This window comes from Propithecus coquereli, unplaced genomic scaffold, assembly GCF_000956105.1.
Source record: "Propithecus coquereli isolate 6110/MARCELLA unplaced genomic scaffold, Pcoq_1.0 Scaffold103, whole genome shotgun sequence".
In the NCBI taxonomy this organism is placed as follows: Eukaryota; Metazoa; Chordata; class Mammalia; order Primates; family Indriidae; genus Propithecus; species Propithecus coquereli.
Genome location: NW_012134192.1, coordinates 3123071 through 3146361, shown reverse-complemented (window position 1 = coordinate 3146361; position 23291 = coordinate 3123071). Strand labels below are relative to the sequence as shown.

Here is a 23291-nt window from a genome sequence, read left to right as displayed (position 1 = left end):
TTCCCTCTAAACTGCAACTCAGTGTGGGTCAACACAGCCTCGATGGCTCGATGCTTTAATATTTCCACGAGCCGCTGCGAAGATGTCATGAGGCCCCGCGAGGCACTCTTGCCCATCCCGGGACCAGCACACCGGGGTCGTGGGGAGGGAGGCGAGAACCAAGACACTGTTCCAGTGGGCTCTGAGTCTGTAACGCAGGCGTTTGCTTCGTCAACGCTGTTTTCTTTAAAGTATACCTTTTCCTATCATTGCGTTCATTAGAAAGGCACCGCGACTTTCCCATCGGATTTCCTCATTTAATTCTTTTAGAAGTAAATTTAGAAAAAAAGTTATTTTGAGGGGGGAGTTTGTTGAGTTACAAGATAATATAGAGGAATTCTAATTTAGGCAATTACTAAACTATGTTTTTCTTAGCTATTACTTTCATTCGTGTCTGTGTGCTTTTATTTTTTTTGAGATGGAGTCTTGTCCTGTCTTCCCAGCTAAGCTAGAGTTGGTGGCGTCATCACAGCTCAGCAGCAACCTCAAACTCCTTGGCCCAAGCCATCTTCCTGCCTCAGCCTCCTGAGGAGCTGGGACTACAGGTGCATGCCACCACGCCTGACTAATTTTTCTATTTTTAGTTGAGATGGGATCTCTCTTTCTCTCTCTTGCTCAGGCTGGTGTCGAACCCCTGAGCTCAAGCAAAACTCCTGCCTCGGCCTCCCAGAGTGCTAGGATTACAGGTGTGAGCCACCATACCCGGCCTGTACACTTTTTTTAAACTTTGAAATACTGTTCCCCACGTACCAGTACAGATCTGCTACTTAGAGAGAGGCTTTGTGCAAAGATTTTCTTTTTCATGTCATTAAATGAGAAAAAATTAAAATGACTAGAACCAAGAATGAATGTCATGCATTTGATTATATTCCCCACGAAAGCAGAAGCAGTATTACAATGTTTTTAATCTTTTGATAGTCCTTTATATTGCAAGACAGATTGACCAAGTTAGTTCCTATTTTTAGATCATAAATTATTTTAATAAAATATTTTACATTATTTTAACCTTCATGGTATACATGCTTGGATTAGAACCTAAATATTGGTTATTTGTGAAAGGTACAAGTGTCTACTTTAAACGAACAAACAAAAACGTAGATACAAGTGTTTGCTTTTATCATGTAACATCTTTCTCCTTTAAGGAACCTTAAGTTTTCCTCAGTTGTCTGTGGTTATTAAAATGTATATTAGTTAAGCATTTCCTCCTTACTTTGGGATCAATTTGATCTGATAATTAAGTACCCTAGGTAAATATCCTCTCTTTTGTATTTTTATTGCTTAATCCAGCAAATCTTTGATACTGAGAATAATATTGTTTTATTAACAGCAATTATGGTAAGTAGCCCTTAGGGTTATCTGTGACCTGCCAAAAAATTGTTTTTGTTTTTTTGTTTTTTGTTTTTTTTTCCTGTTGGCTGTACATCACTACGATATTTAGACTCCAGAAATAATGTAACTCAAGCAGTTCAAATTTACAGTTGAATTACCTAAGAATCCTCTTAGCCTTTTGTTGTCTCTAATAATGCTGTTGATTAGAGGATTCGATAGTCTAATCCCATACATGGCTCTAGCACTTAGCTGTTTTGTTGAAATGGAAGCAAGGCATAAAGCATTCTTTCATTTAAAAATATTCTCAATGGCTGATAACAGTGTCTTTAGTTTTGAAATCCATGCAGAAGCATCATTAAATTTTTAAGCAGGTAATTATGGTGAAGTAGCTTGACATCTGATCTTGATAATGAGGCCAGAGTTTAATCTAGGTTTCTTTTTTCATCAGTTCCATGCTTTCAGATTTAGCTGACTGGCCTGTTAGAGTTTGACTGCAGTTTTTTCATTGTTGTTACTGTTTTTTCCTTAATGCTTAAAGTAGAAGATCTGAGTTTCTTATGGCTCAATAAATCTATTTTTTTGTTAGGGGGAAAAAAAGAATTTTTATTTGATATTATTCTAGTTCCTTTTTTTCTATAATTGAAATCCTGTTCTACTATTCATATGCCATGCTGGGTACTTTAGTCCAGACAGTTTTGCATATAACCAGACGTATGTGTGTCTTTTTCTGCAAAAAAAAAAAAAAAAAAAAGTGCTCTATGGAGACAGAAAGGCACTTTTCCTCCTGTCCAGCTTGTTGCCAACTCTGATCATCACCCTGTAGAGTCAACTCCGATCTCTCCTCTCTCTGACTTGCACTGAGATCCCAGCGTCGCACGGTGCAAAGCTGTGCTCTCCCTGGGGTGTCCAGGAGCACCCCTGCCACAGGGCAGCTTGACCATCTCAGGTTTATAGTCCCCCAACCATGGAAATGGATGAGAGGGGACAGGGTGGTGGGAGTAGTGGGGTGGGTGGCTCCTGACGTTCATGGAGCACATCAAGCCTAAGTCCTTCCCTTGCAGCTGTATCTCGTTATTCTCAAAACAACAGCTTGAGGGTGGAACTGATATTATCCCAGTTTGAAGAAACCAAGCCCAGAGACACTATGTAATTTGCTCAAAGACACGCAGCTTCTAAATACAGCCGAGAGTTTGAGGCCCTAAGAGGCAACACTTCCAACTACTCTGACATAAAATGCAAGTTAAATATGTTTGTGAGAGAGCACAGTTGGGACTGTTTTGTTTTTTTTTTGTTTGTTTGTTTTTTTCTTTTTTTTACATGGCTGGATAAAGGGACTGTTTTCTGATAAATGCATCAAAGGAAGATGGTTATAATTTTTAACAAGTGGTAAAATATAACCATTAGGGCTGATTGGAATTTTAATCCTACTTCCCAGATATGTTGGGAAGTGGTAATTCAGAAGAACAATGTGTTAGTAAAGTTAGTAAATAAAGTTAATTTAAACCCATTGTGAAGGCTAGCTTATTAATTGCTCCCTTGCCATAGTTTTCGGAGGAGTTTATGACCGGACTCGTAAAGATCTTGAGGAAGATGCTAGCTCAAAGATTTGTCACAACGAGGAATTAATTATTAAGGAATTAGATGAGACGGGATATTCTGAGGAAAGGGGTCGGCTGGGTATTCATTGAGAAGTTGGAAAGGAAAGAAAGCAGAGGACCTAAAGATTTAAAAATCTTCACGCTTTGAAATCTTGTGTACTTAAAAAATAAACATTTGAGCTTAAAGGAATCAACCATAAAAAAGCAAATACATCCTGAATTCCTACCGTTGGCTAAAAACCCTCCTCCTCCTCTGGTCTTCCCTCTGCACCAGTAAACTTTCAGTCCACAGTTGTGACAGACAGTGGTGATACCCAACAAGAATTTTCTCTAACAAAATCCTCAGATTTATTGCCACACTTCAATCCACTCTGCCTCAGAAGAGATTTAAAATAAAGTGTGTGAAGATTAGAGCTAATGAGTCAACAGGCTCATCCGCAGGCTTCTGTCTCTCCTTGGCCAACCAACTCAAACCCGTTTAAATTTGCATATTGATGAACAAAAGGCTATGACCATAATCAAAACAACACTGACAGTTATAACACCTTCCACTGCCGTGTATAAGGCACCATAGTTGTTGCCTCGGCCCTTCTGTACCTGTGTGAGGCACAGGGTGTTGTCCCATTTTATAGGTCGAATGACTGAGGCTCGGAGAGATGAACCCATCCAGGCACAGAGCTAATGAGTGAGACAAAATGAGACTTAATCTCCCCTCTGACTTCTGTACTCTTTGTTTCTTAAAATTATCTGATACTTTAATTAAAGAAGAAGAAATAGGTCAACCTTGTCAGCAAAACCTATACTCTTTTTTTTTTTTTAAATTCCTGGTTTAATATTGTTTTCTTTGCATTAATAATGTGACATAGTCTGAGGGAGATTTCCTATTGGATAGCATTTTAGAATCGATAGGTCATAATTTAATATTTAATTTAAAAAATCTTTTAACTAGTTATAAAACTTAAAACATTCTTAAAGTGAAAAGTAACTTATAGCTGATCTTGGCCCTTGGAATAGAGACAAGGGATTTCTGGAATTTTGTTTGATCTTTAATTTTTTTTTTTTTTTAATGTAAAACCTATACTCTGTGCTGTCCTTGGTCTTTTCCATTTCTACCTCAGTCTTGTAGATTTGAAAACATGGATAATACCCCCTGGGACTGCAGTTGGTTTCCTCGATCTTCCTAGCTTCTCACCTGGAGATGCATTTTCCATTTCACTGATGGGTTGGCAGGTCACGCTAGGAGCTGACCGCACCTTTACTTCTTCCTTACTGGAAGGCTGACCGCAGGCCTGAGGCCCAGGGGAGCTGCTCCGGGGTTGGAGGGGACTGGGGCTGGAGACTCACCCTGGTGAGTGCAGCTGGCCACCCCCAGTCGGCTCCCCTTCCTTGTCTGACCTTTGGCAAGTTAATCACAGGCAGCCCCTGACTTTTGTAAATAAAGCACTCTTGAAAGTGTATTTGAAGGTCAAAACCATCTGAAGGTCAAACAGTGGACCCCCTCCCTGTGAAAGATTCTGTCCCAAAGGAGAGCACAGATATATTGTAAATGGTCTCATTGTGCTTCCTTCCCATAGGCGATGCCTCTCCCGGTCTCAAACAGAGGTTTTCTGTTGTTTCTTTCTTTATTCTTTGGAGTATTTGAGAGAAGTTACTCAAATGCTCCAGCAAAACAAATGTGCAGCTGAGCCAGGTGTCACTGAGGAGTCACGGTATCGTAAATGCCCTGACTCGGGGATGTGCTGCCCTGAGCGGGTGCTGAGACCCAACGGTCCAGTAGGAGGTACCTGGGCACAGGCGAGACGTCCAGGGAGGGGGCGGAGAGGTGGATGGGGCCAAGCTATCCTGGCTTCCTGGGCTGGGTGAGAGTTTTGTTTCAGCCTGTGAGAAATACAGCACCACTAAAAATCTCAAGCAGGGCGTGACAGGATCTAATTTGCATTTTGAAAATATCTTCCCTTTCCAGAAGATTGGAGGGGGAGGTTCTGGCAGCACCCAGTCTTTATGTCTTCACGGGAACCTTCCGGGTACCCAGAGGGAGTGGGGACAGGCAAGAGGTGGCCCTTCCCTGCCACTGCTCAAGCTGAGCAGGGCGCCCCTCCTGGCTTCCTCCCCACCTGCCCTCCACCCCCAGCTCGTGCGGACTCTGCCACCTGGCAACCTGGGTCTCCCACAGTACTGGACTCCTGATCCCCCGGAAGAGGCTTACAGGAGTGGGGATGGAGGCCAGAGAGGCCCTAGACGCAGGGAGCAGGGCTAAGCCCCAGGCTGGGTGTCAGGGAGCAGGGGAGGAGACAAGAGAGACCCTGACCCGGTTCTCCAGGGGCCCAGAGGCTTTGGAAAAACAGGTGGGGCCTTCGGGAACCAGCCACACCTCCTGAGAGCCAGAAGCTCTGACAGGGTACTTCTAATGCAGTATTTTCCAAATATGCTTCCAAATTTTAGGCCCCCAGGATATTCTGGAAGGGGGAGCAGGTTCCATGATCATAGCAGCGCGAGGTGTGCTACTAGCTGCATGCCCCTCTGGAGACCCACAGACCTTAGTAATGTGAGGGGACCTCCTCTTCAGAAGCCCGTGGATTTTGTTTAAGAAATGTGGAAAAAGTTGCTTTAACGTAGCCTCCAGAGGTAGCGTGATACGATGCCAAGAATATAGGTTTTGAACACGGCCCTGAACTCACCCCTCCTTAGCTTTGAACCCTTGTGTTCACTTTTGTCTTCTGAGCCCGTTTCTGCTCCTGTGGAGACCCTGATGCCAGCCTTGAGCCTGGTCGGCTGTCTCTGCACCCCATGGTGCTCAGTTCTCTCCCACTCCCACGGGCCCACTTAAAGCAGGGCAGGGACAGAGATCCAGCTTCCTGGCTGGGTGACAGGGTTCAACAAGCCTTGGCTGGAGTGTCCCCTCTCAAACAACCGTGGCGCCGGGCTTCTCTGCCAGCTCACCTGGGGAAGGCGCCCCCACAAACACGTCCCTGGCCACGTGCACCCTGAAGGCCGGCCACTGCCACGATTCTAGGGGAGGATGAGTGGTCTTTGGCCACTAGAAAGGAAGTCTGGGTGAGGGAGGTAGAAATGGAAAGTTGGTTCTTGTGATCACGCAATGGGGGAGTCTGGGGAAAGGCCTCCTCAGGGAGGGACAGCGGCTTCCTCTCTCTCTGGGGCCCAGAACACTGAATCAGAGCGTGGCGGCGAGCAGGAGCTCCGCTCTGTTTAGATGAGGGGTTTGCCTCTGTCTATTTTTAAATAAACAGGTTTCTCCCACCTTGCTTAAATATCTGAAGAAGATCTATCATTTCTTTTTTTCTGAGCTCAAAATAAATGGGGAAGTTTCAGCTGGCCCTGGGGGATTGGTGGCGGGAAGGCAACGAAATGGGAGCTGGGAAAGGAGGACGGGCAGAGCGGGTCGGGGGCCGATGGCCGATTGAAGGCCTCAGGGAACAGGTGGAGAGAAGACCCAAGCAGGCCTGTGGCCAGAGGTCCTCTCCTTGTCTGCAAAGGAACATGGCTTCTCTTTCGGCTCCAAGGCAGAGCTATTTCCCAGCAGGTTCAGGAGAAACAAATGGCTCTGCAGGTCTTGGCACATTGATTTCATTTCATTTTTAGCCAGAACTTCAAGACCTACAATTTCATCTGCTTGCCCCTTATGTAAGCAAGCTCACTCCCTAAATTCTATCAGGGTAGCCCAGAGGCCAGTCAGGTGCCCTGCATGCTCAAGCAAGGGTGGCACCGAGTTCTCCAAGAGTCAGGGCCACACACCTTCTTGGACCCGAGCCCGGGGTCAGGGCAGGATGGGCTCCTGCACAGAACCAGCCAGCTGGAGGGTCAGGGAGCCGCAGCTCCAGCCAGCAGATGGGCTGCCACGCACGGTTTGCACTCAGTAATACCATCCACATTTTAATGGCTCAATGAGAAAATTGTGCTAAAAGTCACATATCTGGGTTCATCTACTTAAAAATAAGAAAAAAAGCATGAGCAGAAAAGCCAAAACAGAACTTGGCGGATAGTAGCAGTAGCCAGGTGCACAGAGCTAGGTGTTGCCCCACATTATATTCTATCAGTGGCTGGACCAGGAGAGGAGGGGAGGACAGGAGTCTTGGAAAACCGGTGCCTTGCGGAAAGCAAAGCCCCTTCAGCATCTTGCGACCCCTGCTTGCATCAGGGGGACACCAGGACAGGACCGCACTCCTCACCAGGGCTCCCACACAATGCCTTTGCTGGGTGATGGGGACCTTTGGGCCTTTACTTACTTGTGACAGATGACGTAATGATCTCTGAGGAGTGTGCAGAATGTCAAAGTGCCGTCCCAAACCATTCTGAGATGTTCTGCTGGATGCTACATGGGAGGTCCCCGGTTTCCCCCATTCGGCAGTCTGAATTGTTGGGAGAAACCTGCTCTTCCCTTTCTCCCAATCTCATTCTTGCCAGACATGCTCCCTGCTCTTAGGTGGAATCCAGCCTCCCTGTGATAGATGCACGCCTCTCAGCACCCGGCTCGGGGGCCGGTGGTGGGGATAATACAAGTTCTGAGCCAGCCTGAAGTGTGAGGCTGCATTTGCCTGGGAATGCGAGAGCATCGTGACGGACAGCTCCTCTGGCCGAGCCGGCCGTTCTCATGGTCTTCCCCTCTGTATGCTGCCTTGGGCTTGACTTCTCTAAATATCAGCTTTGAAGTTTAAGGTGTGACCGACCCTGTTGCCTCCGCCTTCCAGTTTCTTGCCCAGCTAAAGCTCATGGACTACAGCCTGCTGGTGGGGATCCACGACGTGGAGCGAGCTGAACAGGAGGAGGTGGAGTGCGAGGAGAACGAGGGGGAGGAGGAGGGGGAGAGCGACGGCACCCACCCGGTCGGGACCCCTCCAGACAGCCCCGGGAACACGCTGAACAGCTCGCCGCCCTTGGCTCCCGGGGAGTTCGATCCAAACATCGACGTCTACGGAATTAAGTGCCATGAAAGTAAGCTTAGTTACTGTGGACGCTTTTTGCATATGGAATGGTTTGATTTTTGCATTGTTCTCTACCAGTAATTTTAACCCCAGTTCCAAGTGCGCTGCCCTATAAGACTCACTCTCCAGAGTCCAAATAAATGGATGTGGGGACAAGAATATGTTAACCGTAACTGATCTCGGGTGCTGAAACGTAATGTGATCAGGTCCTTGAATTTTGTGACGTTGAGGGAATAGAATGAAACCACAACTAGTTTATATGTACAACACATACATACACTTATATAGATAACACATATAAGAAGTGTTTTCAAGTATTTTTTTCCTGGTTATCTTCTTTTGTCTAAGTCAAAAGCATCAAGAATCTATCTTGAGCTGGGCACACATCTGTGGTCCACTGTGACCCTCAGGTGGCCATCTTGTAGGGCAGGCATGTCTTCACCACCACCCCTTTCCCTCTCAGGGTCATGAGGCCAGGCCCCCGTGTGCAGTGAGAATCTGATTTGCAGCTGTGTCTGCCACTGCCCTCCTCCCCCTCAGAAGGGTCTGTGGCCCTCTTCTCTGGAGCCAGATCAAGCTTAATCCTCAATATCCTAGTGATTGGATATTCCAGATATTTGCAGGAATATTGCATTCTACCTTAGCTACGTATCTATAAAAATATATTAGTGATATAATAAAAGCAGCCTCTTGTTTTTTGAATAATCAAAAGTGTTGCTCATCAGTATTTTAAAAATAAAAAAAAAAATCTCAGATGGCATAGTAACCCAGGGATTCGAGTTGTATTTTGTTCTGTTTCTGTTTTGCTCACCAAAATTATTTCTTCAACACAGAAAATTAGAGACACTCAAATGTATTTTTCTTACTGTTCATAACTGAAACAGCATATTTTTGGAAATGTAGGGAAAATAGATATTGGAGGTGATATATGCCTTTATCCAGTTCTAGTGCTATATCCAATGAGAATTAATTATGAACAGTACATCAAATGGTAGAAAAGCATTAATAAGCCTAATTGGTTCTACTCGTTTTATATTTTAAAATGGCATTTTTCTTTACACCAAAGCAATATATGATCATTAAAGAAATTGCAGACTAACAAAAAGTAAAAATAAAACACTCAATCCCACCCTTAGACCTCCACCGTTAATATCCTGAGGTTATAATGTTCACAGGATTTTGCAGGGGGTGAGTTGTTTGTTTTTGCTTTTTAAATCGGAAGAGGATTGGGTACAGAGAGGCAAGCCGTCTATTTGGTCGGGCTGCGCAGTTGCGTGGGGTTTATTTCCACCCCCAAGCGTCTGATTCCCTCTCACTCCAGCCTCACTTCTCCCTCCCGTGGCAGCTCATGCTGTCCCCAGTGTTGGCCTCTGTCCCCTGATCACTGCTCTCATCCCTTTGCAGACTCTCCCAGGAAGGAGGTGTACTTCATGGCCATTATTGACATCCTTACTCATTATGATGCAAAAAAGAAAGCTGCCCACGCTGCAAAAACTGTTAAACATGGCGTGAGTATCTCCAGTTTGTCTCCTCCTCCCTTTTCCCCGGGTCCTGGAAGTTGTCTGTAATGCAGGGATGACCCCTTTCTACTGCCTGGCTCCTTTCTACTGAGCTGTTAAAGCCCTCTGGTGATGCTTGTTCCCTGCGGGGGGCATGTTCTTAGTGCAAGACTCAGAGCCTGCAAATGCCAAATGCTCACCTCTGTTCTTACCCAGGCTCTCTGTGGCTTCTGGGTGCATCTCTTTTCACACACAGGGGATTCTGTCTTTTTTTTCTTTTTATTTATTTATTTACTTATTTATTTTAGAGACAAGATCTCACACTGTCACCCAGCCTAGAGTACAGTGGTGCAATCACAGCACACTGCAACCTCAAACTCTGGGGCTCAAGCCATCCTCCTGCCTCAGCCTCCCAAGTAGTTGGAACTACAGATGTCTGTCACCACACCTGGCTAATTTTCCTATTTTTTGTAGAGATGCGCTCTCCCTATGTCGTCCAGGCTGGTCTCGAACTCATGGCCTCAAGCGATCCTCCCTCCTCTACCTCCCAAAGTCCTGGGATCAGAGGCGTGAGCCACATGCATCACTAGAACATTACACAAATTCTCTTTTGTTTGAAAAAAGCATTCCAGAGATAAAAGTGAAGATAGTTAAGTGTTTTAATATGAAATATTCAGAACTGAAGCACAATGCTCTGCTTAAGACACTTCCAAAATATACTGGGTCATAGATCTTTTCTTGGAATGAGTTGTATTTTTTTCCACTACAGAAGTCTTTTGAGTGAAGATCAAAGTTTCATAGTATTAATCCCTCACCTTTACTGTGCTTGCTCAGAGTCATCACTGCTCTAGGTGTGTGTTAACTTGGTGAACCCCCATGACAAGCCTGGGAGGGAGATGCTAGGGTACCCCCTTTTGTTAGTTGAAGAAACTGAGGAGGACGGCTTCAGCAGAGACTGCCAGAGCCGCACACCTGGGAGAGTGTAGAGAGGGAATCCCCGCCAAGAACCAACCCAACCCCCGATCCCCCAAGGAAACACCCCCCGCCTGGCTGAGTTTACAGTTCTCTGGGTATCCCATTTTGTGCTTGTATTGTGGTTTGGCTTCCAGATGTACTAAAAAGCCACAGAGCCCACCCATCCCACACAGATGAACTCGTGCCCTGGTCTGTTGACCCCGGAAGGAGAGGAGCCTCCCACAGACTGTGCAGAGTTGACCGAGCTATACCAGGACCAGCAAACTCACATAAAGGCTGTTTCTCTTTTTTAAAATGGAAACCGGACTAAAACTATATTCCATTTGCCACAGAAATATTTCGGTCACATCTTCTACAGCTGTGGGGTTCCCCTCCTGTGTGCAGAGCGCAGACCGGGACCTCGCCCGGCTGGCTGTGTCACGGTGTCAGTTGGCGCTCACCCGATGGTTGGTGTCAGAACCTCCTGAGTACCGTTTTTAAACTACGTCTGTTGCAGACGCACCACCCTCTTTCCCTGGTTCTGAGTCCAGTTCAGGAGGTTGAGGGAGGGGTCTTCAGAAGGCCCCGTGGTAATTCCGAGGCCCCCCTCTGCTTGAAAACCATGGTGTGTGGCAAAGACTGGGTGCAGCCCGTTTCACCTTCCCCACTGTGTGCCCCAGAGGGGGCACTCTCGGAGTACAGTTCCCTCAGCAGTTACAGGGGTCCTGATGCCTTGCCCATGGGGTTTTACGGGGGGATACATGAGATGACTAGTTCCAAACTCTGGGCAGATGCTTTGCAAAGGTTTGTCCCTGTGTTACACCGTGTATGAAATTGGAGTGTACTGTGGCCAGCACGGCTCCATGCTAGTCTCCCCAGTAAGTTGCCAGTTCAGCTCCATAATAGAACATGTGGCCTCAAATCGTGGTCAGTTTGCAAGAACAAGACATTACTCTTGGCACAGGAAAGTTTTGTTGGGCTGCTGCCCGGGACCCTTCCCTGCCTTCAAGGCCTGGACTCCTCCATGGAGACCCCAGCAGCCCAGGCCTGGAAATTACGAGTTCCCCCATGAACATGGGTGTCCAAAAATAGCACCTGGTGACTTAGTAAATTTCTGGTCTTGGCCTTTGCAGCTCAGGCAACTGGCCAGCAAGTCCCTTGCCTGTGCTGGCCAGCACTGCGCGTCTCATCGTGGAAATTCCCCCGCTAGACTTCTCCTGTGCCCCCGTGGAGGAGACGCAGCCAGCAGTGCTGTGTCCCACCTGAGTACGGTGCAGAGAAGCCTGTGCTATTGTCACCCCTCGTTTCTGAGCACTGAACCACTTAAGCTAAAGGGTTGCTAAACAATGAACACAATCCTTAAATCGTTGTTGTCGAGGTTTCCTTTTTGCCAAATGTTATGTCATTCTCAAGGTGTCTTCGGTCTGCCTTGTTGAAAAGTAAAAGTATTGTCCCTGGGGCTTCTAAATGATTCTGCTGTTTGATAGGAACATCCCCAACATGGCTGATTTGATTTTTAAGTTGCCACAGTCTCGGTGTTTGAGATAATAACATCCCTTTCCCCCTTTGCCTCATATTCAGACACAGATTCGTAATAACCTTGATTACTCGGCCGCAGTCGCCAAGGTATTTTGAGTTACGTTTTAAGCAGCTGCATAGGTTTGAGAATGATTCACTTTATATTCAGCTGCAATTGAAGTAGCTGTAGCTGTCGAGTAGGAATCTGGGGAAATCATCAGCGTTATATCAATATTTCCTTTCTTTAAAACTGCCCAGGCTGGTGCGGAGATCTCAACCGTGAACCCAGAACAGTATTCAAAGCGCTTTTTGGACTTTATCGGCCACATCTTGACGTAACCTCCCGCGTAGCCTCCGACGAACATGAGCATGGGACGGACAGAGATGGCTTCGGTGTAGGAAAATCAGAAACCAAACTCAGTGAAGCACTCATCTTGCAGGAAGCAAACTTCCTTGTTTACATCTGCAGGCCACGATGACTGATTTGGGGGCTACTCGCTTTACAGCTACCTGATACTTCCCAGCATCGTTCTAGCTATTTCTGACGTGTGTGTGTGTGTGTGTGTGTGTGTGTATGTGCGCGTGCGTGCGCGTGTGTGCATCTTAAAGTAATTAAAACAGATCAGCTTCGGTCAGAATGTGTCACAACAAAAACCCTCTGATTCCAGCTGTGGCCGAATGAATGAATGAATGAATGAACACGCATGTGTGGGGGGAAGGAGAGAAGGAAATGCATGTCAGAGCAACCATGTTGGCATCACGTGATAAACCGGATCAGTTTATTTTTTTGAGTTGGAAAGATGTGTGAGACAGTATTCATAATAATAATGAAGATAATAATAATGATGATAATAATAATGATGATGATTAAAAGGAAGCAAACAACTGCGAATGTTACACTTCCACCCTCACGCAGACACTCCTTAATAGTTGTAACCCGAGCCCCTGGCACTGGACGGAAGAATGGAGTCTCCGCATGTACTGGTTCAGGGTTCTGTCCCTAACAGCGTCCCTTCCTCCACCAAGAAGCCGATGTCCCAGTGACTCTGTCTGTACATCCTCACCTCAGTACATACGTCCAGGAAAACTGCTTGCTTTTCTTTTCTTGCCTGGAGCCTCTTCATCGTTACACCCTTAAGTTGCAGTATAGGAATTAATGCTACCAAGTAAAAATAACGCTTACCTGAAAAGTGCATAGTTTGGGGCAATGGTATCTACATCTCCCACCCCGGGGAGGATGAGCAAAGTGTTCAAACTCTCAATTCTCCTGTTACCGAATGCAGATCTGAATTATAAGATGTTTATGTTCAACCATCGTTAACGGTGGGATTTTGTTATGAATTATCCCTTTAACTGAAACCCTCAGTTTTACTGTTTACATTATTAGGAAAACAGGGATATTTTTGAATCTAAAAATTTAATGTACAGCATGTGATTTTTGAAGTTTACATGTAAAGTCATTTTACAGTGTAGGTGAAATAATGTTTTCATATTTTGAGATGTACCCTGCAGTCGTGTTTTTGAGTGAATGTTTTTAGTCAAAGTACCTGGTAGACAGTCTTTTACAACAAAAGGAAAAGGATTGTTTCGTTTCCTCCAGATGTAAATTTATCAACCTAATGATTTTTTATAAAAGAGATTTAACCCAAATCTGGTTATGTAAGTTCATTGCCCTAAACTGTGCTGATTGTTTTTAATCAAGGTATAGATTTCCAACCTAGATCATGTATCTACCAACTTTCCCGCATTTTCCGAAAGGCGTCAACCTAAACTATTAGACTTGCTTAGAGTAGGTTATCAACTTATATGCTGTGCTAAAGCTGTGCCTTTGAAATTCTTTGTTTAAGATGTGAGATGATTTTTGTAAGCAGTTTCAGAAAAGGAAAAAAAAAAAAATCCATCCTTTAATTATTACTTACAGCTCAACAAAATCCCCCTACCATACTGCCTTTTCCAGAAACTTCAGGCTGTCCAGATTGCAGTTATGTCCAGTGTATGTGGACTTATTCACAGAATCTTTGGGAGCCAGCAGCAACGCCATCCCTCCTACTATCTACTGACTTTATGTAGATTTGTTATCCTCAACCGGTGATGTTAACACCACTGTAACATAATTGTACAAATTCGTATTTTATGTATTTAAATTAATGGATACTGTGATTTGGTCCCTGCTCCTCCCCGCCACCATAAATCCTGGCATCAAATCAGTTTTAATGTCCCGAAGTTCTGTGGTTTCTTTGACCCAAGACTACCAACATAAGACCCTGATGTAAGGATAAGGTACACATACATTATTTGAATAACTGTTTCCTTTGTGGCCAATCTGTATATGCTTTTAGAAGTTTACAAAATGCTTTTATTTTTGTCTATAACAATCTCTGTCATCTGTTTCTGTTGATAAACTATTTGGACAGAATGAGGAAGTTCGCCTTGTATCTCCTAGTGCTAACAATACACTTCCAGTCATGAGCCGGGCTTTACAAAATAAAGCACTTTGATGACTCACAAGGTGAATTCTTTGTTCCTGTCTCAATTAATTGTGTTTTTCTCTGTTGCAAACAAATTTTACATACTTCGTACTGAGTGTCTTTAGCTAATCCTTGAAGAAGCAAAATTGAATCTTTTTAGTTTATAAAGCCTTGCCTTCAATCTGTGAACTGTTTTATCAGTAAATAATGGAAACTTCCATAACAAAATTGACTTATTCCAAGGTGAACAAGCAGAGGGGGGGGCAAGTCTTCAAAGAATACCCTATAAAGTCATATCATTTTATTTTTAGTTTTGATCAACCTTAGTTCTGTGTGAGTCCATATTTTTTTTGAAACTTCATTAGGATATCCTTGATGGATGGAAGACTTTTTTATGGCATTCCACTTGGTGCCAGGTTAACAAACATAGCTTTAGCACTTGTTTTGAAAACTCATATTTGTTCTGATTATTAGAGAACAATTTAAGCATAATGCACAATTCACATTGCTTGTGTGCAGTTTGGTTCACAAGGAACATTAGGTGAATGCAGGAAACTGCACCCAGCTGAACTGAGCTACATAGGGATACAAAAGACACCCACATTTCAAACACCCACCAGCACCTGAGTTCACCGCACTGGTGATGACTCACACTTGTCCATATCTGGAGTTAGAACTTTCCACCTGACATCAGCTCAGCTTCCTCCACTTTGGAATAACCCAAGAGCCACCACCCTTCTGATGCCTGCAACCACAGGCATGCCTCAGATCTTTTGCAACGTAACTTGTCCTATTTATTTTGGTATTTTTATATTTTCAAACCATATAGCGTGTTTAAAACTATGCTACTGTTTTTGCTGAGTTCCTTTTTCTTTTTAATGTGTAACTGATGAAATTTCAGGGTGTTGTGTTCCAATCCCATTTTTCCCATAAGCTCTATGGTTTCTACTGTACAGTTTTGCCTAGAGCAGTGATTTCTAGGAACATATATGTTGCATTATTGCAGAATTGACTGGCAGAGAACTTTAATTCAATTTTTGTGTGTGTGTGTGTGGATGGTTATCCCTTCATTTTGATTGTTTAAGTTTCTGGATTGAATTCACAGTAGTCCCAGAAAATTAGTTATGAAGTTGGCATGAAGCATTAACTGTTAACCACTATTTCCAAAAGTATTGCATTAAGAGTCAAGTGCAAGAGATGAGGAGCTATGTGCAATGAAGTGGTAATGTATACAGTGTACAAATGTGTATGAGGATAAGAAGTTGCATGTAGAATTTACACTCTTTGGAACTCTTGACATCAGTGGGCTCTGAAGGCCCTCGACACCACTGCTCTTAGCCTTTCTAGGAATTTTTTATTGGCACAAAATCAGTGATCATACAGACCACTGTACATGTACATCCTTCTTCTGGCTCTCAGAATAACTGGCCATTCCTTCCTCTCATCTTCTTTAATAACATTTTATTCAGCCTCAATCACACGATGTGAAGATTGCCATATTAAAAACATAAAAATTATTCTCCCCATAAGGGGCAGAAACCCTGCTTTTTTAATTCCTGTGCTCAGCAGTCACCTGCATAGTCTTGTTGAGCCGCTGGCCAGACTGCCTTTGCCCTCTTCCTTTTATTATTCTGAACAAGCATCTTTAAATAGCCAGTATATCAAAGAGGAGCTCTTAGTAAAGTGGCCCAGAAGACCAGTGATGTTCCCAGGAAAATTAGAGTTGATAACCTAGTGATCATCGAAAGTTCTTTCATAAAATCTTGAGGAGTAGATTAAATTGAATGCAATTTATCTAAATCAAATGACCTTCAGAAGTTTGTTCTAGTTATGTTTTTGTGATTCTTTGAAAATCCTGCCAAAGGACAGTTAAATGCCATAGTTTGTCATTTTCTCTTAAACATTGTTTGGTTTAACTTCGTAAGAGAGGGGACAAAGGATTAGAATTTCCCAGAGTCCACCGTGATCAATCTGTGTTTCATAGAATCCCACACTTGTTGCTGGAGGAGGTGTTACAGATGAGGAAACCTTGGCCCAGAGAAGCTACGTGACTTGTCTGAGGTCACAGAGTAGTCAGTGGCAAAACTGGGGTTAGAACTCAGCTCTCTGCCACAGCTCAAGAGTGAAAGTCGAATTCACAAGCAGTGGACCTAGGACCAGGGACTCCAAGACCTCACCCATCACCCTGAGAGTCCATTTTCCTATCCTTTCCTCTTAGTCCAACAGTTTATTTTTTGTTGTCACTTGATTTTTTAAATCAGTCTCACTGGGGAATCTAAAAATATTCATAGACTTACTGAATGCAATCTCTGGCTGTGGAACTTGGAAATCTGTCATTTGAATATGCTTCCTGGGTGCTTTGGATAAAATGGCCAGGTTTGGAACACACTGTCTTAAATGGTTAACCCCTCCTACTGATCACTAATTTTAAATACTTACTTGTAATCAATCTCTCTTTCTCTCTCTCTCTGCCCTCCCACCCCCTTTTTCTATACTCTCTCCTAATATATGAACAAGGTAGCTTCTAACTGATTTGAGCAGTAATCTGCGAACCACAGCCTGAGGGCCAAATCCAGCCTTCCGCATGATTTTTCCTGTAAATAAAGTTTTATTGGAACACAGCCATGCCCATTCATCTAATATTTTCTACGGTTGCTTTCAAGCTCCAGGGGCACTATTAGTAGTTGCAGCAGATGCCCACAAAACATTTACTGTCTGGCCCTTTATAGAAATAGATTACTGATCCCTGAAATAGAGCCTCATTTCAGCATTGCAAAGTAGTTTTCTGCAAAACCATGGGCTTCAGCTACAATTCCTTCATGTTTTTCCTTGTCTGTGATATGATATAAAACAAAGTTTGGAAAACACTTCAAGACTTGCCAGCAAAATTGAATATTAAAAACTTGGCATGTTTTAGGATTGAATAAACTGCTTTTTAACACTGCTGTTGTAAATATACCCACAGTGATTGACTTTGATGAGTGACTAGTTCTGGGGTCCCTTGGTTTTCAAATCAGGATGATTTTTTAAGAACTTTTAAATCTCATACCCATGGTTTTATTTTTATTATTATTCTCCTTTTAGAGTTGAAAAGACTGAGGGTAGTAAGTCACGGGGCCAGGCCTTCGGCCAGCTCATCCAACATCAAGGATTCTTTGCATTTCATCACACCCCCTTCCTGCTTTCAAATTTCACAAAATATGAGATATTCTATTCGATTTCCTTCCATTTAATGCATGTGAAGTCAAACTGCTTACTGCAAGTTTGTACTTCATCTGATTTGGACAATCATATTTGGCTTGCCTTGTTTATAGCTTTTGTTGAAAACTGTTACCTTCTGAGACCCGCCCCCGTGGTTTCCCCAGACACCAGAAGAACGTATTCTGTCGAACACTAATCTAGGTGTTGCTATGAAGGTATGTTTTTAGATGCATTTGAAGTCTATGATCGATTTACTTTTACTAAGGGAAATTATTTTAGATAATCTGGGTGGTCCTGGTGCAATCAGTTGAAAGGCAGTTGTTTTTGCAGAATCCTTAATTTTCCCTTCTATTTCCTTTTTTCCCTTTAATGGAACATCTCCAGTAGGTACTATCCCTCCCCTATAGAGCTGAGGTTCCCTAGAAGCAATGCTTCCTCCTTTCCTGCACACTTTTAAGCAGCTTTGCTGTAGCCAGTGCTGTGAATTACCAAGTCCTGGCTTGCATTCAATATTTTATGGTGGACTTTCTTTTTCTGGGGGTGTCTTTTTTCTGTCCTCTGCACCCCCTACTCTTTTTTTTTTTTTTTTTAATTGATTCTACTGAGCTTCCTCCTCCCTGCTGTCCACACCACAAGCTTGCAGGGGGCCGTGGGCAATAAGAGCTCTCTTGGAATTTGGTTTGTTTTCCTACTTCCAGGTAATTTGAGTGTCATGCTATTGTCTCCCAATACTGTTCAAGGTCTGGGCCATGTGTGGTTTCATTTTCTTTCCTCGTTGGATTTCTGGGCATTTTTGGAGGGTAAGTGGGAATATTCAGAATTAAGTAGCCATCATTGTCCTTCATATGAAAGTTCCAGCTGAGATTTAAATGTTGCGGTTCCTCAGGGCATGGACCTGGGTCCTCTGCTCACTGTAAAAAAAACTAGGCAATCTCAACCGCTGTCATAGGTCCAGTTTTCAACTAAATCTCATTAACTCCTATATCTCCTGCCCACATCACTCCTTTAAGATCCAGAACTTTGGCCAATTGCCTGTTCAACCTCTTGACTTAGACATTTCAGGGCCCTTAATCCCCTCAGACCCTGAAATACTGAACTAAAATGTACACTATTATTGCTCCCAAATCTAGTGCTCCTCCAGTTAGTCCTATCTTACCCCCATCTATACAGGTATATAAGCCAAAATCTTGGGAATTTTTCCTCTCCAACCTCAATACCATCACTCCTCCCTCACATCCAAAATTATCACGCCCTCCTAATTCTCCCTCCTAAATATCCTTCACATCCATCCCTTCTCTCCGGGTCCACCACCTTGTTTAAGCACCCAAAGTCCATTCAGTGAGTCAAGCCAGAAACTCAGATCTCTTTCCCTCACTACCAGATTCAATCTATTAGCAAGTCCTGCTGGCTGTTCCTCCACAAAATCTCATTCCATCCACCTGTGGCCCAGGCCGCTGTCTTCTCTCCCTGAGTGTCCTTTGCTAAAAGGTTTGTTCCCCTCTTCCTGAAAGGTAAATCACAACAGGCCACTCACATATTTAAAACCTTTCAAGGGCTTCCCATAGTTCTTAGAATAAAAGCCACACTCCCCGCACGACCTGCCAGGCCTCAAATTGTGTGCCTGTGTCCTGGATTTTATTTACCCTTCTCCCAGCAGCCCCCCATGTGCTCCAGCTACACCCGATTTATGGCTGTTTCTCAAACAAGCCAAGGTCTTCCCTACCTAGGGTCTCTCTTCCTGCAGACTGGAATGTCCTTCCCTGAGCGCTTCATGTGACTCATTTCTCTTCACACTGAACATCCTGGGAGATGGAGGTTCTTCTTTGATTCTCTACCATGATACTCTGTTTATCTCCATGAGAATCCATCTTGTGGTCTGTAGTTTTTTTCATGTGTGATTTGATTTTTTTATATATGTTCCCCGCGATCAGGCGGAAGCATAGGTGCTGTGGGTGCCCATGGACCAGGCATGTATGTCAACTCTTGAGAAGACAGAAAGCTGCCAGGAGGCAGTGGTGCTACCCAGCTTGAGATCCAAAGGATCGTGTGCCAAAAGAGGGTGGCCTGGCTCACAAGAAGAAACTGTGCGAGTGAGAGCAGAAGACGGAGGTTTGAGACAGTGCAGCCCTTTCTGGTGGTTGCCTGTGGAGGCCGAGAGTATTGGGAGGCTGAACAAGATGGGGCAGCACACACCATATCACATCTGCAAAAGAGCTTGGAATTTACTTCTTTCACATAGCAATTCCTCCAACAGGGATTTATCCTGCATATACACTCAAACGTGTAAAATAACGTCCTGCATATCATCCACTGAAACACTGCTTGTATTGGCAAAAGTAGAAAGCAACATCCACGTCTGGTCAATTAATGAGAGTTTATCCAAAAAAGGGGCAACCATGCAGCCCTTAAAAAGAATAAAGATGCTCTAACTGTGCTGATGTTAGAATGATCTGTCCAAGATTAACTGATACATGGAAAACAAACAACAAAAACCTAGTGCCGAACAGTGTATGTAGGATAATTGCACGTGTGTTTTAAATGTATACTGTAGCCACGTAGAGCATCTCTGGGAGGAAACACGGGAAACCAGTTTCAGTGGCTGCCCCTGGGGAGAGGGAGCGTGTGACTGGATTCAGAGACGGGAGGGAGACGTCCTCTATGATACGTACCCTTTGTACCTTTTGCATGTATTTACCTAATTCAAAATACAGATGAAGTGATAACTCTTTAAAGAGTGATGACATTGAAATTGAGGCAAAGACTTTTGACCTGCAGAATGTTCTTCGCCATCACTTGGAGTACTCGCTGTCTCCCCTGTTCTGGGGATTTATTTCCATTAAAATAAAGGGGCCAGATTGAGGCTTGAAGGACTCCCGGCCTCTGCTTATACTAAAACCCCCTCCAAGTGGGCAACAGACAAACAGCTATTCTCAGACTAAGTAAGGGTTTGATTTCTCGGAGCCTGCTCTGAGGTGGAGGAGGTAGTTAAGTGTTGACACGTCAGAGGGCAGGAAGATGCCCACCAAGCGGTCCAAGCCCATGGTTAATTCTCCTTTGTCAAGGCGGCTGTGCTCTTGGAAATCTCTGCCTGTGTACTGAGCAGATAGGAGAATGAATTAAATTCTCACTTCCACATTCTCAGCACCCTGAAGCAGATTTCACAAATCTGGTAGCACCCAGGTGAGGGCTAGTTGATTGGCTGGGCATTCGCGTGGCGGAATTACAAGAGTCAGGGATGGTACCAGATGTGGATCCGCCTCCTCATTATTCTGTGAGTGAATGTCCTTTCAGCACTTACAACTTTACTTGCAAAAAAATAGGATGTTGAAGCCTCCCCTTGGCCCTTCTTTCTCATTTTTCTTTTCTCACTTATTTTCATCTATTTGTCATTCCCCAACCATAATTCTCACAGGGGCAAAAACAATTGAAACGTGTGAATCAGATGTCAACAGCAGCCCCAGTGTTTGTGCAGGGAGCAGGCGTAACAGTCAGCAAAGGAAGAAAGCGGCCGTGTGGGGCCGTCGGGGTGGGTGTCCAGATGCCTAAAAACCAAAGTCAATGCTGCCAGGAAACAAGATCTCCAGACGAGTGAAAAAGGCAGACTTCAGGGACTTGATTATACAGATTTTTCATCATAATCTCATTTAGCAAACTTTTATTGGGTTCCTATTGTGAGCTAAGCCTTGTATGTGAGCCACAGCCATTGTAAAAAGTCGTTGAACTATAGGAGCTTACGGGTGAGCATGAAAGGTGATGGGACCATCGTGCCAGAACTGCAGGACTGAGGGTTCCACCTTGCTAAAGATCTGGGCCCTGTCTCTGCCTGATGCGGTAGATAGGTATGTGTCTTCCCGGCACACTATGAATTCTAAGTGCAAGGGCTTGTGGCTCACGTTCCATAGTCAGAAGAGCACAGACTTTAAAATCATTAAAATCTGAATCCCAGGTCCGCAGCATGACTCTGGGCAGGCTTCAGAGATTCAGTTTCCACATTTATAGAAATGATCATCGTGCGATGCAGCTCACACAGTTGTTTCAGTGATTCAGGGAGATAACGTTATGTTATACGCTAGTTTTACGACTAGCACATGGTAGGTGCGTACGTCCCCCAGTTCATTCAGGACCATAGGTATTCACCAGATATTCCCAGTTTGTTAATTAGAAGGAATAATGGAACGCGTTTTTATACAATCATCTGACGTGATTGTGCGACATGACTATCGCAGATGCTGGGGGTTGTTATAGATACGTCAGTGTTCTGTCTCCATGCCTCGTTTTCATTCCCTCCTGTTTATGAACCACATTAGCAGAAAACTGTCCTTCCTTCTCATTCGTACTTCCTTTCAAAGTTCCTTTCTTCGTGTTTGTCATGTGATGTCTCAGAGCAAGGTAAGCCATGTCTGCCCTAAAACGTCAGCACAAAGTCAGTGTTTGGGGGTTATGATTCGATTTGCGGGTAAGACAAAACGAGGTTCCTAGGTCAGTCACCAAATGGAATCAGATTGTGCCAAGCGAAGTGATGTCTTTTCAGGTCGTTACAGAAAGCAACACACTAATGAGAAGGTTACGACTTTATAGAATCAGGAAGCCCAGGCTATGGCAAAAGGGAAGAGGAATCAAGGAGAGGTGAAGAGCTCTTAGCTGACTGGTCGCGCCACGCCAACCTTCCAAAGATGATTCTCCCAGGCAGATGATGTTAGAAATTCTCACCTCCAGTGACGGAAAACCACTTTCTAGTAACTGATGTACACATAGCTTTGATGGGTTTTCTGCTGGGATGAGAATTTTATCTGCAGCTGTCTTACCAACATCTTAGAAATATTTTTCTTCATTCTCACGTTGCCTCATGTATCTAACATCTAGCCACTTGCTCAACATCTTCCTGAAACGTTTTCTGGCTAATTGCATCCACCCTGATTTTTCTCTAAAGGTAAAACGTGTGCAGACCCTCTGTTGGAGTATTCTTTAGAGGATCTATGATGCAACTCAGAGAAAAGTAAACTGTGAATAGGAATTTAGGGAAAGCACGTGGATGAGCGTGCTCTGTCTTGGGGAGATGGAGGGGTCGGGGGTAGGAAGAGTTCTCGGATGAATTCCCAGCTTCTTGGATGCTGTGAATAAGTTAGCCTTAGGTGTTTTACTAAATTAAGAGAGTTTAATAATGAAAGCTGCCTAAAAATAGGCCAGGCATGCTGGAACATGCCTATAGTCCCAACTGCTTGGGAGGCTGAGGCAGGAGGATCCCTTGAGCCCAGGGAATTTGAGTCCAGCCTGGGCAACATAATGAGACCCCATCTCTAAAAACAAACAAACAAAAAACAACTTCTAAAAAATATTTTTGAAGAGCAATGAAGAAGTTTAAAAAGCATAAGGAAAAAAGGTATCGATCCCATTCAACTATAAATAGAGTCAAGGTCATGAAGAAAAAACCTCAAGGACACAAATTCCAAAACCTCAGGTTTTTGCTTGTAGCGTAAATCAGCCAATTCTTCTTCTCACTTCCTGGGGGTCCTTTTCTCACAGAGCCCCTGCAGCCCCCTGAGAACCCCATTTAGCAAATGTCAAACCCATCCATTGACAAAGGCCAATGCTGGTGCCCCCCCCCCCAGCAAAATCGTCAAAATTTCAAGGGTAGGTTAGATAACAGCATGTCTCATCATCTAAAAATAGAATTCAAATGTAAATAAAAGAAATTCCTATTCATCAAGAATCAAAGTTATCTGAACGCAAGAGTTCTTTGCATGC

The 23291-nt window shown here is 44.1% G+C and overlaps 1 protein-coding gene across 1 annotated transcript in view; it reads left to right on the top strand.

The window, feature by feature from the left end:
• PIP4K2A (phosphatidylinositol-5-phosphate 4-kinase, type II, alpha) overlaps nt 1-14385 on the top strand; it is a 170819-nt gene extending 156434 nt beyond the window's left edge. Inside the window, exons 8-10 of the mRNA XM_012644435.1 lie at nt 7673-7916; nt 9311-9414; nt 12136-14385. Coding sequence (XP_012499889.1) covers nt 7673-7916; nt 9311-9414; nt 12136-12216 — 429 coding nt within the window. The 3' untranslated portion in view covers nt 12217-14385. The remainder of the gene's footprint in view (nt 1-7672; nt 7917-9310; nt 9415-12135) is intronic.
• The last annotated feature ends 8906 nt before the right edge of the window (nt 14386-23291 follow it).